General features: G+C 31.2%; 1 protein-coding gene across 1 annotated transcript in view; it reads right to left on the bottom strand.

The window, feature by feature from the left end:
* Positions 1-16,306, bottom strand: part of LOC130451640 (potassium voltage-gated channel subfamily H member 6) — a 280,003-nt gene that overhangs the window by 242,205 nt on the left and 21,492 nt on the right. Inside the window, exon 3 of the mRNA XM_056791206.1 lies at positions 5,372-5,602. Within this exon, the coding sequence (XP_056647184.1) occupies positions 5,372-5,602 (231 nt within the window). The remainder of the gene's footprint in view (positions 1-5,371; positions 5,603-16,306) is intronic.

The following is a 16,306-nucleotide window of genomic DNA, read 5'->3' as shown; positions in this document are numbered from 1 at the left end:
GTAAGCCATCACTTACAAAGTATTGATTGATTTAATTCAGATTGTTAAATTCTTTTCATGTTATATATAGCAATTTTTTGATTAGAATATATAATAAAAGAATAAAAAATGGACCACGTATTCAATATCACAAAAGTAACGAAACTAACATTGATTCATGTTTGGTCTATTGAAAAATAATTGTTTGCGGATATCGAATTCTGTTAGTTATGATTGGCAGGAATAATTCAATCCGGTAGTTCAATTCATATATAAACTGTTTATTACAGAATTCACACACAAACGACTATTTTATTGATCATATAATTATTGTTTATTTGAGTTTGGTAAATACTAAATTTATTTTTATTCCGTTATAGGTTGAGCTATTACTTAGCGTTCTATTCTGTGCATCACTATTATATCGCACAGAATAGTAACAGAAATCAAGAGTTTATCATAACAGTGTGGCTTTCTAAGATTATGTTCAAAAATACTGAGAATTGCTGCATGAAAAAACATTCCGTGAATGCTTTTTGTTCTCTTCCCTTTTATTTATACTACGTACCGTAGTCAAAGACCACAAGAAGTAATTTGGATATAAAGAAATTGCCTGGAGGTACATTTTTATCAAGAAATTGTTTTCTTTTTCCATAACTGGACGATAATTTCCACTTTTCAACCAGAACGTGACAAATTTTATACGATCTGAACCACTTTCAAATGCTCTCTCTACACATGGCCCAGGCACCTATTTTTAATTATGGCTTATTTAAACTTACTGGAAAAGCCACTCCCTCACCCCTAGCAGCATCCCCTTTATTTTTTTAAATTACTTTTCATATTTTTTATGTAAAATTTGGATACTCCTCTTTGAGCTGATTTCAAAAATGTATAATACTTGTAGGTTAAAGTGGTTAGTTTATGAGATAAACAATTTTTCTTTTAAGAGCACAAATTTTACTTATTATTTACTTTCAGCTTATTTGCCTGTACTAAAATGGGTTGTACAACAAGTAGAGCGATCGGTGTTTCATCTTCTACAGTTTTCCGAGTTCTACATAAATTCAAGTACCACCCATACAAAGTTAAGTTGGTGCACGAGTTGAATGAAGATGATTTTGATCGTCGTCTAGAGTTTTGCGAATCAATGACGCAAATTATCAATAACAATCCACAATTTTTAAACAATATTTGCTTTTCTGATGAATGCTCATGGTCATTAAATGGCTTAGTAAGTAGGCATAATTGTAGATATTGGGCTGAAAGTGATCCACATATTATGCGTGAATTCCATACACAACATCCCCAAAAGTTAAACGTTTGGTGTGGTATCCTAGGTGACCACATTGTCGGACCTTTCTTCATCAACGGAAATTTAAATGGTGAATCATATCTTGAGTTACTCAGGGAAGGGATTGACCCACGTATTACAACAATAATAGAAAATGATGATAACCTTTCCGAAGATTTACTGGTATTTCAACAAGACGGAGCTCCCCCACACTATGCTATGCCTGTCCGACAATTTTTAAACGAAACATTCCCCGCTCGTTGGATAGGTAGAAGGGGGCAGATGATGGAGTGGCCACCTAGGTCACCGGATTTAACACCCCTAGACTTCTTTTTATGGGGGTATTTAAAAACAAAAGTTTATGCTACCCAACCAGAATCTCTGGATGATTTACGAGAGAGGATAGAAAATGAATGTCGACAATTAAATCCAGCCGTATTAAGCAATGTCAGAGAGGCATTTCAAAATAGATTATACCATTGTATGGAAGTGAATGGTACTCATTTTGAACACTTATTGTAACTTCATAATAAATAGCACAGTTAAAAAGATTAAAGAGTTTGAACTGTTGTACAACCCATTTTAGTACAGGCAAATAAGGTGAAAGTAAATAATAAGTAAAATTTGTGCTCTTAAAAGAAAAATTGTTTATCTCATAAACTAACCACTTTAACCTACAAGTATTATACATTTTTGAAATCAGCTCAAAGAGGAGTATCCAAATTTTACATAAAAAATATGACAAGTAATTTAAAAAAATAAAGGGGATGCTGCTAGGGGTGAGGGGGTGGCTTTTCCAGTAAGTTTAAATAAGCCATAATGCTTGCCCCTTCCAACATAAATTGACGTGTTTTTGAATTTTTTCTAAATACCAGTATTACAAAAGTTATTAAAGGTGGATACTTTTATCTGAAAAGCACTGTATATATATATATATATATATATATATATATATATATATATATATATTCCAAATCTTTTGTTTGAGTATTATATACCACATACACTCATGTGTTTTATATTGTTCTGGCTTATCATTCTTCTTCTACAGCTGCTTGTAAAATCATGCTGACTATGTCGATAATGAAATATGGGTCTTGACCAACACATTAATAGTTTTGTTTCAGTTAAAAAAAAGGATTAAAGAATTTCATAGAATATTAAAATTGTATTTGGTGATAACTGTTTACAAGCAGTATGTATGATTTAGAATTAAAAGTCAATCTGTTAATGACCAGAAATGGCCTGGATTTACTAAGACCTAAAGAACACATGGGTTTTTGAGAACGTGGCTCAAGTTAATAGTTGACAAAAACGATATGGTGAGAAATGGCGAAAGAAAATAGGCTTCCTTCTTTGTCATCATAGCACATCTAAGTTGGAATTTCTGGAACCGTTGGCGATATTCATACTGAATATACTGTTTACACCACCACTACACCAACACTCATCAATACACTGTCCGACGCGCGATTCGATCAAGTTATCGTCTTCAGAGATTGAAGGAAAACTAAAATCTAATGACTTGACTTACCTTTTTCATACTAAATTTTCCCTCCAATAAACCTTCTCCCGCGAAAATTAATTCTAACGGGAAAAATTCATCGGCGGGAATCTTCACATTCATTCCTTGCCTACTAAACTATAGAGTGGGCTGTAAGGAATTGGCCCTTTATCCCTATTTAAGCTACTCTTACATCTAGCAATTTCAATGCTTTCAAATGCATCCAACAATTTATTGGTACATTTTTCATAAATTTTTCATTCATGACATAAATATTAACAATCACTATTTATAGCTCTTTTCAAATATAGAAAATGTGGTAGAAAAGGAAGAATATTACTGACATTGTAAATGCCACACTACCACTGCAATACTAGTCTATTAGCAGTACCTTGAGAAAATTAATCCGAATTCCGTGTTACCTTTTTCTTCCATTTTGAATGAAATTATTCACCGTATTTTTTTCACTACACCTCATACCATTACTTACTATCAATTCAACATTTTCGCCAATATTTTAAGCCGGTTGTTTATTTGATATCTACTAATATCAGTATCAACGTTATAATATTCAGTGAATGCGTATTTCAATGGCCCGTACTAATTGATTTTTCACCCTAATTGCTCATCTTAGAAATAATACGAAGTAACTTCGGTTATACTATAAAAAAACATGTACATATCAGATTATACATAAATTTTCAACAATTAAACTAATTTTTAGCATAGCTTCTAAAATTCTGTAGGAACTTGTCACAGAGTGACACAAGTTTTAATATGCCTTTTTCATAGAAGGTTGGCGCCTGTGTTTTCAGCTACATGGTAACATATTCTTTCAGCTTGTCACCATCATTAGAGTGTTGGCCACCAAAAAAATATTTAAAAATGTAAGAAAACATGAAAGTCGCTAGAAGTGAGGTCCGGTCTGTACGAAGGATGCTCAAACCTGTCTCAGCCAAATTATCTGTTGGAGTTTTTTCGTCAAATTCGCAGTGTTTCTACGGTTATTTTTGTAGCGGCTATGTTTGAAGAAAAGTGTAACAAGCCGAATGACAATCTTTCTTGGATGGGGAAATATAGAATTTAAATTATTCGCTTTTTCTTTCTACAATCAAATCTGATGTATTGATCTCTATAATATAGAATATCAAGAAAAATAACAAACGCACTTATTAGTCTAGAATGGAATCGTCAAGATTAATTACTATTGACGTTACGGGTGGTTTCTTTCTCTTTATTACGTGTTCAAGACAACTTTTCTATACATCAATGTCAACTTCTGATATAACTTTGCGTATACGTATTTAAAGTAGGTGAATGATTATATTTGCTTTGTTTTCTTTTTGAGGCACCATTTCCATAGAATTGAAATAAAATAAAATGATATGGCTGTAGTCATAATAAGGTGTTACCATGAGTCTTGCAATTGATATATAAATATCTGTTTTTCAAATTATAACTTTTTATTATTACTCATGCTGGATAAGCAATATCTTAATGCTTGCTGTTCCTGTGAATAAAAGGTAATTTTTTTTATTTATTTATTTAATAGTTTTTTCGTCAATGAAACTGTTATTTGAGTGCGATAAGTTTATTATGCGCACGTAAATTCCACTTAGCACTTGAAAGCTATCCTAGTCACATGCAAATTGACTTTGTAAACTGCTAAAATTGAATGAAATTCCAAAAGAATGATTTGATAATATTTAACTGTTCAATTTCATGTATTGATTATTTTATTTATTCATAATTTATTTATTGTCATTAATTTGTATTTATAATTTGAAATATATTTTTTCTTTTTTTTTTCAACTTTTTTTGCTCTCGTTATCGGACGTTGTTTATTATACTATTATTAAAGAATAATTACTCGTCCTCAACTTGACTAATGAGTATTTAAGACAGAATTTCCAGAATCATCGACCCAGCTATTTTTAACTACGTCGGCGTCGCATGTATGAAAACAGGTTTCATCCAAATACAATATATTTCTGTTTGACTCTCGGTATGTCTTGATACTTCGTGAATATTTTTGTCGACTCCAAAGTAACCATTCAGTTGTCGAATTGTTTTATGTTTAAAACCACATTCTATTGAAACACACCATAGTGTATTTAAAAATTTATACTTCTAATCAGCGTACTGACGCAATATTGGTCGAAAAACTTCGATAGCTTTCATCAGTTTTCGGTTAATCTTTAGGTATATGATCTATAAATGGAAGAGTATGCAATTGGAGTTAATTGTTTAATGCGTTAAATAATAGTTATAAGTCTCAAATTCATTTCAATATTTTCAAGATGAATTTTCCACATATAAGTGTATTAGTCTTATTCTCATTCTTTATGATGTAGCTGTTTAGTTGAATTGTAATTTATATCATATTGGTAGCATAACGTAGTTTTTCGTAACTAAGAAATGTATTTTCAAAGAGGTAGTAACATCTTGAATCTAGCTAAATGTTTCCTTTCGTATCGAATGAACTCTACCTTATAAATGATTGGAAGAAAATGAGTTCAGTTTCACTACTTCGATACAAGTGGTTACTGTTGAAAATTTAAATCCACTCACAATATAGTTATACATCAACTTACCATCTTTCCGATAATATAATATCTCCGCGTGTTTTTCGACGCCATCTTGTAGGGCCTCCCTGAGATTCGAGACGGCCTGTTGTGATGTTAGAGGACCGCAGAGAAATTCGCATGAAGCCGGGCGCTGCATAACTTCTGCTCTGGAATATCCCGTCAATCGACAAAAGCCGTCTGAACAATATATTATGTGACATTGTCCTTCTCTGCTGTTAGCTACCAAAAATGAACGATCTGGAAAGAAAACAAAAGGAATTGGAGTTATGACAATGTATAGTTGCAATAACATATCTCTAGAAAAATATAATGAAACTTCACAATACGCCATGCTGTATTAGCCCACAAACGATTCATCTACTCGTATTATTTGAGTTTTCTTCTCGATTTCAGACGCCAATCTAATTGGGAGACGTTCTAAATTTGGTTTGACATAATCGTCTTGAAGTACATGAATATCAATTTTTGCCAATAACTTAAAATATTTAAAGTGAAAGTCGAATAAGCTACATTTTTATCCTAACCAAACTAACTATTGAAAGCATATAATTTATCAAAATTGAGGATTTGTTCTATACAATTTGTTACATTTAAAATAAAAGTCATTAGTGAACGTTGAGCCTTATCGATCACGTCATATCAAAGGCACTCTACGACGAACAGAATAGTTAAAGGGTTAGGAAAGGAAAGCTTGGATTGTCAAGGTAGGTATTTTGTGTTATATGATTGAATATTCTCCTTAAAGTGTCGTCTTAGGACGAAAGTTGGCGACCATCTTGACTATTTGTATTTTATTCACAGCAACAATTGGTTTGAGGTGCAGTTAAACCACTACCTTAAGTTATACCATGATATTTTTCGTCGTCCTATACCTTTCTTTCACTCTATCTTTCTCGGCACAATCAATCTCTGGAATTCTGTCATTACAAGTACTCTAATTTGCGGACTTTTATAGTAGTCAATAATTCCCTTTGTGTCGCCATTTTGCGTAAAACTTCATTTGTGATTCTATTTTATCATTCTCTTTTTCAAATCGTTATTCAAGTTTTTACATGGAAAGAAGTTTTTTATTTTATAAAATGCACCGCGAGCAATTTTGATTCTTACTTCAATCTCTTCAGTGCCTACATTTCTCGCATTAATCCAAGTCTCTAGATATTTGTATTTCTGTACTTTTTAAAAGTGGTTACTTCCAATTTTTAACTGTGAATTCTGATCTTGCATTATAAAGAAGTGCAAGTATTTAGTTTTATTTAAATTCATGTGTAGCCTATAGGTACTGTTCGCTGACTCTCCTTGCCTTTTCTGTAATTCTCTGAAGTTCTTCTATATTCTTCGCTATTGAGACAATGTCATCAGCATATCTAATGTTATTTACTCCGTTTACTCGAATATACGCTTCCTCTTCTGCAAGTGCTTACCTATAATTAATATATTATATATTAAGAAGTATTGATGTTAATATGCAACCCTTTCTTACTCCACGTTTTACATGTATTTCTTCTGTTAGTTCTCCCGCTACATTCATCTTTGCTGTCTAGTTATCGTAAAGTGATTCTTTGATTTTGAGGTCTCTGTAAACTATTTGTTTTTCTTTCAGTATCTGTATCAATTCTTCACGTCGGACTCGTATGAGAAGCCTTTTCGTAATCAGTAAACTATGAACTTCTCTGTTTACATCAAGGCAGAGTTGGATTAATACATTAAAACTGAAAAGGGCATCTCGAGTACAAAGTCGACTTCTAAAACCAAATTGAGTGTCACTCATACCCTCCTCCAGTTCTCGATATATTCTATTGTTTACAAGAATGTCTTGAGCATTTTTGGGCATTTGTCTTCTTGGGGATTGTTATGAAAAAGGATGTTAGCCAATCTGATAATTTATAATTAGTATTAAGAAGATTTGCCAATATTTGTAATTGGTTTTCATCAAACAAATTAAGTAGTTCGTGAGGTCCAGGTGCCTTGTTATTCTTGTTATCTAATCCACCTTCAAAATTTCTTGTTTCTGATGATGATCTTACTATTCCGTTATCATCAAAAACTTGTTGTATATATTCTGTCCATCTTTCTAATTTCCTTTGAGTGTCTATGATTATTTTACCATCTTTATCCACTAATAAGCTACTCGGTCTTTGCTTTCAGGTTCCTACTATTTCTCCAACTTTCTTATGAATGTTGAAATTGTCATATTTTCGTTCTATTTCTTCTATCTCTTCACATTTTTCATTAAGCCATTTCTCTTTTACCTTTATAATTTTCTTTCTTATTGTTCGTTGATATGATTGAATAAAAAAGTTTATTTTCTCAGCTGTTTGTGATAATGATACCAATAGATTATACTTTCAGCTCAAGTACAATAGATTGAATAAAAAAATACTGTCGAGGATGTCCATTAAAAGAAAATTATATTAAGAAGCAGTTTCGAATATATATTAAATAGAATGTTCAAGTGGAGTTTATTTTATATTCCCCTATAACTTGGCCTTAACATATATTATGTCGAAGATATTGGAAATCTGTAATGTTACGAAATTCGAGAAGAATTTGCTATAAAATAACACCATATAAAATTAATTGATAAATATTCTTTTTTGTTCAGCCAATTAATTTCGCTTTTCACATTCTTATCTTGTACCTCATCCAAATCAAAATATCAGGTAATAAGTATATAATTATATACAACTCAATAGTACATTTGTTATAAAAATTATAAGTCTCTTTCGATTCATCAAAAGAAAATTAATTCAATTTGATTAAATATAATTAATATAATAAGTAAAATTAATCCTATACAAATGATATTTATCAGGTCTCAAATATGAAAAATGTCATATCACACCTCAAAAATATGTATTTGTGCAAAAAATATTCATTATCACGTGGAAATGATAACGGTTATTTGAATTGATTATTGTGGCTGAAAAAAATCCATTTTAATTAAGTGGTTCAAATTGGAAAATAATTTCAGGAGCGTATCGAATTATTTCCCAAGATTACTAATTCATTCACAAACAAATAACGAAGCCAAATGAAGCAAAAATATAAATAACGCACGATAGAAGGGAGAAGATGACAGATTATTTTATAAATACGTCAAAATTTAAACATAAAAATTATAAACCTTTTCTTTTGCTAATTTCGATTAATAAAAAGTTGAAACCCTGGTGTGTAACAAATATTATTGATTGAAAACCAAAAACAAACTTATAGATACAATGAACTTCGTGTTATCTTCTTCAAATTTCATGTTCCATTTCTCACAATCACTTAGCAATTTATGATAAAAATAGAAAATTCTAACTGCTGTATTTGTGTCTAAACTCTAGGATTGGGTTGAAATATTGATTATCTTGCACCATATTTTCTACTTTGGGGGTGAAAATATGCTTTTGCCATAGGCGGCCGCTGAGATAGATGATAATATCTATGAATTGATTAGTTTGTATGTACATAAGATATAATGATAATTGAGGCTTAACAGTAATCAGCAGCAGTATTTCAATTGTAATAATGTTAATTAGATGCGTTTTAATACGAATTGGGAATAAATGTTAATCGAATCAGATAACTCTCAGTTTAGAAAAGGCGCAATTACATTCCAATTTCCTAAAAAAACAGAGGACATAGTTTCGAAACTTGCTTCAAAACGTTCATTTCAATATGATTCATGGAAGTTATTTTAAGAGAAAAATGTTAATCCAAAAGGTGAAAATGAACCCAACGTAAGAAAATTAAATTTTCAGATAATTAATAATTTTTTAACAGGAATTTCAAAATTTTTACCACTCGGCCGCGAAATCTAACTGATTTCAGAATCACTATTGTATGATTGCCAATGGAATTAACAATTATTCGTAAATTATCCATAATTTTATAATGATACCCTCTTTATTATAAAGTTCAAAAATGAATAGCAGGGGAATGAGAGTCCTAACGACTACATTTGAGCTCTTCTCTTCATCTGTTTATAAATAAATCAGTTAATGAGACTATTATCCAGGGAAGATGATGAAAAGATAGTAGCAAGAGCCTGGTTCTTCCTAACTAAGTACAACTGATCAGCGAATCTGCTCAGTGACGAAATTATAGAGCAAGTGAGCATCTCTATGTGAGACAGAAGACTGGAAAAGCCACACAAAACTCAAGTTTTGGTAGAAATACTATATTAAATGGTCTATGAATGGTTCATAAACAATCACATGAGCAGTCGTTAGAGTATTTGGCTAGTATTAAATACTCAACATCGCCAGGCTCTTATTATCTTGAAAGCACAAAAACACAAATCAAAATAAGCACTAAGAGTTATAGAAGGATCAAAAGAACTACAGAATTATCAGAAAAGAAGCACAAACGTCGTCTATTTCTCTATCTTTCGGTGATACGAGAATATGCTATATAATCTAGAGGTTTTGCCGTTGTTAAAGTCTGAACGTAGCTCTAATAGTGGGCACAATAAAGTCAATAAAGGGTCGATGGTTTTTATTAAAATGTTCAATATATTCATTCAGATGTTTTTCATATCAAGATCAAGTGTTGCATAAAGCCAGATGAGCGCCCATGTTTTTTTTTAATCAATATCAAAGCTCCGACCTGTACTCGTAGTACAAGTGATCTTCACATTGGGGTAAATTAATTCTGTTTCCAGGAAAATAAAACCATGCATATGTATGTCATTGAAGGTTTTTCTACGAAACTATTACCGTTCTCGGACATTCCATCACTTCTTTATTTTACTTAATTTACAAGATTTTTTTCGGAATATTGATGTTATTTTTGTCCATATTTTTGTTTTAACTTCATATAACAAAGAAAACACATTGACTTGAAAGTGATTTTCATTAGTAGGATTTTTTATTGATATTGGTTGAAGATAATTGACCATGAATAAAATATGAATGGAGATAAAAATCAAAATAGGCTAGAATATCAGACATGTAAATTCCAAATTTGGTTTCACTACAAAACACGTTAATCAGTATATAATAAGTATATTTGTTAATTGACATATATAAACAATGGGATAAATTTTAGGAACAACTGTTAATAAAACCTACTATTTTAAAGTAGTTTGTTCAATCAATTTTTTAGATAAAAAATCATGGATAAACATGAAAAGAACTCTATTACTGTTTACACTATCACTACACCAACACTCACAATTACACTGTCGCTGAAGACGATAACTTGGTTTTCGAAACACGAGTGAGGAAGCTTAATTGTAAGTGTATGTGTAGAGGCGGTGTAAACAGTGTGTTCAATATGAATAACACAAACAGTTCCAAAAATTCCAGTTACACTGGTTTTGAGAAATATATAGTTAAAGGTAACTAAAAGAAATTCCTACATCTTTTATATCCTGAATCCTCAGACTAAAGTGGGATTCGTACCTGGAGATCTCTTAACTCTAGACTCTATTGCACATAGTTGCGATGATATAAAAGACAGCACCCAGAACGTCGGTAGAAAAAAACTATATACTGTAAGAATACCCTCCTAATAGTAATTATTTTCTGGAGGTGCAAGAAGTCTCAATGTGTGATCTATATTGATGGTACAGTCTAGTGCATAAAATTCTAATTGTTCATTTTGAAATTTCTTTTAGCGATACACAACCCTAACGTAACTGAAAAATCGAAGTCTACATAAATTTCACGTAATTTAAACATTTTTGTTGACACAAAAGAATTCACTAATTTCAAAATCGAAAAAACGTGTTGAATTTTTGAGAACTGGATATTAATAATCACTAAGTCACATTAGCAGTCACCATGATAAGCTCAAATTGAGTGAGCAGCAGAGAATTCACATGAGTTAAAATTCACAAGGGTGAGTCAAAGAACGGTTCAAAATATACAAATATCAAAGTAGCTCCTTATCAATAAATCTTTAAATAGTAGATTCCAGTAAAATTGATTGAGGATAAAAAGTATTTTCCTAACCAAAAACAGAACAGAGAAAAATAATATTCGACACTATAAGCAAAAGTTTTATATGGATCCATCGTCTAGTGAAAATATTAAGTAAATGGAAAGTGAGCAATGAAATAACCTGACAATAATTAAACTATTTTCGAAAAAAAACCTATGCTAAGAACCAAAATGATATAGTTGCATTAATATCTAATGATTTATACAGTACTTAAACGCTTGTGATATTGATTGGAATGAATTGGGAATTATTTCCCTCCTATTCAATATTGCATGAACATAAGACTGTCAAAAAGATTTGCACGCATTGGATACCGTATAATTTGAAAATCGCTCAAAAAGCTCGTGTCGATTGCAAAAAAGGTGAAAAAACTCAGGCGGTGCTTCAAAAGACGTGTACAAGATCGTGATGAATCACGAATCTATGCATATGCCCGAAACTAAGCAATTATCTTCATGGGTCTTTCAAGACCCAACAACACGAAGCACTTCGAAACAAATGATCCCCTGTTTTTTCGGAATAACTGAACATGTCGCCACCGTTCCAATAGAGTAACGGTCAATTCTGAATGGTACACCAGCATTTGTTTGCGAAAAGTGTTCGAAAAACTCAAAAAAACCAGATGACGAATCATTCTACACCACGACAATACGAACTCTCACACATCAGTTCAAACAAAAACAGTCAATATATAGAATTGATGGGTCATCAGCCGTGCAGTTTTTGTTTGGCACCCAGTGATTTCTTCTCATTCCCGCGGCTCAAAAATAAATTACCATGTTAAAGTTTTTCTACACCTGAAGAAGCAGTTTATACGTTCAGATCACATATTTTAGAGGTACCTCAATCGGTATGGAAAAATACTCCGACAATTGATTCAAACGTATTCAAAAGTTTATTTATCTAAATGGGGAATATTTTGAAAAACAAAAAAGCATATCCAATTAAGAAAATTTTTATTGGTCTATCTCTAAACTTTACTATCAATATAACACAAATCAAATTGAATAGGTTAGCATTCATTCTATTATGAAAGTATTTGTGGATCAATATCAAATGTTTTTGACTAAATGAACTATTATATCTATCTTTAAAATGTTGGTAATAAAAAATAACTTATTTTAACCCAACGTACTGTATTCAAAATCGTTTACAGTTTAGCTTTCTACAAACATTTTAGAGATACCTCGTAGATTATTTGCAAAGTCATTACATTTATTAGTAATGACGTAAATGCCAAGAACACTAATACTTGTTATATAAACATTTCATTGACATCCAAAGCAATTTTTTATTAAATATAATCGTATCTAGCTCATTAAAATGATCTTAACAGTTTTTTTCTTAAAATTTTAAAATCATTTTTCGGAACAGATGGACGTTGGTGGTTTCAGTAACAATTGATACCACATATGCTAAAATTTCCATAGAGATTTCGGAAAATACTGTTACGAACAAGCTCGCGAAATAGTTCCTTGTCCAGCCCTGTCCAGCTACGATTTTAAATTTCGGCGAATTCGCGCGGCGCCTTTAACCTGTTTTTTACAAATAGCGGAAGCGTCTTTGATGAACTTTTTATTATATAAGGCGGTTTATTACAGTATTTCTTTTAAATAATTTCTAGGAAATTCTATTTATTTATTTCTTGTGTTTCTTTTTGTTCTAGAGCTTTGTAGAATTCTATTTGAGGTTTATAAATAAGTTTATGTAGCGCAGTAAGTCAGTTTTCAATAGAAAGTCGTAGTGAAAATAAGTAGAAAATAATTAGTAAAACTGATCGCAGAAATTATTTAAGTAAGTTGAGTGTATTGTACAGTATGTAAATAAATTAAGAACGTAAAAACCAGTGTACATTAGTTCACCCCACGAATAGAAAGAGTGTAAATAAATACAAAAAACGTTACAATACTATGAATTTGTTCAGCTATTGGATATGAACTTATCTGGTAACTGTCCACAATGTTGATTTACACAATTGAGTGATGTGATAAATATTCCTCCAAATAGAATCAAAAATTTATTCGCGATTCAGCCAATTATATGTCTTGATATAAACGTCAAATAAGTCTCAAATATGTACACATATTTTCATCACCTAGTGTGATTTGTTTGTTTTTATTCGTTAAATTAGTTCTCAAAATAAGAACGAGAATTTTGATATTCAATTTTAATCTACTAATTTTGGAATATAGAAATGTTGAAATGTTTCAACAGTTATCTATATGCATCACTGTTAATTACTCATCCTATAGTTAAAATTAATCTAATCCATCATAACGATTATTTTCGGTCCAACAAGTACCAAAAACAGATACAGATACAAATAAATATGGATACCGGTATTTTTAAAGCTATTATAGAGTGAATGAACGGTTTTGCTTCACAAACCAATCTATTTTTTGGTTGGTCTGGTTCTGGTCATCAGTGTTACAAATAGAGAATTGTAGTTTTGAAAATTAGAAAGCAATACATACGTTAGTACGTTTTTTTCATGTTCTGTACGTCTTAAGTTTGATAAATATATAAAAATTGGAGAGAAAGCTTGAAACTAGATAGATACGCAGACAAGAGACAACAAGACGACAGAAAAATAAAAACTATAGACAGACTTCTTTCAGAAGTTTCTATCTAACGATAATTCTTTTTCGTGATCCAATAGCTACTAGAAGAGTGGGGTTTCCAAAGGATATTGCAGGTATTCATGGTATTATAAAATTCTTTCACGTGAAATTGAAATTCATATGCAGTTCAATAAAATTATATTTTTATCTGTAGAGCATCACTATACTTGTTCGTTGATTTGCACGATTAGTTCCTCTGATCGTTTTATCATTTTATCTTGAACTCCTGTCCTCTATAGGCATCTAGTTCTACTTGTCTCACAATTAGCTCTTTCTAGCCATTTAATTCTCCTTATTGCCATTATAGCATAACTTTTGTTACTATAGGACATCATACATGCTCCTGCTAGTTGATCGATCGACCTTCAACGTTTTTCACTACATGTCCCTTCTTTTTCTTTCTCTTTAATTGAGACTCAGTCTTTTTTCTATTCAGCCTCTTAAGATTTTCGTGTCGTCTCTTCAGAGGTCGGTCTGGACGTCTTCATGAAGTTAGTTTTTTATCCTTTGCCCATTTAGCCCATCGATCTTTCATAATTTTGTCGTTTCGGTCTCTCCAATATCATTGTCTGGATTTCGTGAATCGTACTACATTTTGAATTATTAGATCTTCTCTTATAGCTAAGCTATATTTTTTATTTGATCTCTAAGGCTCACTACTTTAATAGCTTTCAATGTTTTCATCACTGCAGTTCTCATCATGTTCCTCGTTTTTATTTTATCCGCTCGAGTTTCCTCTTCATATGTTAGTATAGGTCTTACGATTGTTTTATATATGCTGACTCCACTAGCAGTGGACATATATTTGTTTTTCTCTGTGCGGTCCTGTAGGTTCTTGAGATTTAAATTCCCTTTTTATTTTTATCAATATTCCTAAATTGTTTTTTCCTGGCAATCTTGGTCTCTGATCTCTACTCCATAGTTCCTATCATTATTTTTCGCTCTTTATTCTTCTTTTCTTTCTTTTTCGCCATAGTGATTATTCGAGATGCATACTATGTTATTGTTCTGTAACATGTCATCTTCTTTTGTTAGTCAATATCTAGCTTTTCCATGAGTCTCGATTTATTTGGTGCGATCGGTCTGTTAACATTATTTTTACTTCGATCTACGTTGTCCTCTCCTCTTTAATGCAATTTTGCTCAATATCTCCCTATGCTTGTTCTATTATTTTCCTATTTTATGTAACTAATACAGTTTATGCTATCCTATTTTATTTTTACTAAAATGAATTTTAGAACTGACAGTAAGTCTCGTTGAATTACACTCCATTTCTTTCAAACTAGTCTCTTTTCCTTTTCTGTGTCAGGATATGAACTTTTGATTGTCATCTATATTGAACTTAACATACTTAAAATTTTGTTTACATCTTGCAGAAAAACCTAATGAATACATGCAGAATTTCCTGATATTAACCATGATTATGTCTGCGCAAGCAACTAGTTTATTTTTTGTTGCAATTTAATCCATCACATGTAAAAATTGCTTCAATTATATAGAGGTGATTTCACGTTGAATAAAAATTTAAGTGAGATGGAATTTATAAAATTTATTGGAAAAGCTGAACGCTTTATTTGTTTTTTTTTGTAAATAAGTTTCTTTATCAGTCATATTGTTCGTGGAAGGAAAATTGAATTACCGCCATATATTATAAAAATCAAAACAGTTTAAAAAAAACCACCTTCATTTATGTTTATAGTAATTTAAACTTGTGTTTATACTGCCTATATCAAACTTGCAAATATTAAACACCGTTGGTCAATAACGCAAATAATTTGTATTTGCAACGTAACTAGGAATATTTAACTTAGAAGTGCACCAGACGTGGTTAATCATCGGTCTTTATATATAATAATTTCTAAGTGGCGCCAGAGTCTCAAACTTTTCATGTTATTTGGTTTCTGTACAATTCACTCAAAATGCCGATTTAGAAATTTTTAAGTAGCTGATATAGCAAACATTTATATTCCAAGTGGAGTTGTTTTTGTAATCACTCGATTAATATTCCTTGGTTTTTAATATTCAATCACGTTTTAATGCTATATAGAAATCATCAGTAGGCACACACACTACAAGAAACGATAAAAAATAACCGATTCTCCCATAGCTACTTCGATTTAGAATATAAAATAGAACCCATTTGCTGAAGGATGAGTAGAAACAATGTTATTTATTTTCATCTGTTCTAAATCCCCGTTTAACCTGATCCTAAATCCAAGATATCCAACAACATTTATAGTTTGTCTAAGTTGAATCCTACATCTCACAATAAAACGTTTCAAACTGACTATTGAAACAATTTAGAATGGAACATTTACATAGTTATGCAATATTGGAATTTTTTAATAAAATGAAAATGGTTCGTATCTTTTTATACGAATGGTATGTC

Source organism: Diorhabda sublineata, chromosome 1 (genome assembly GCF_026230105.1).
Source record: "Diorhabda sublineata isolate icDioSubl1.1 chromosome 1, icDioSubl1.1, whole genome shotgun sequence".
Lineage (NCBI taxonomy): Eukaryota > Metazoa > Arthropoda > Insecta > Coleoptera > Chrysomelidae > Diorhabda > Diorhabda sublineata.
This window is presented reverse-complemented; position numbering and strand designations above follow the sequence as displayed.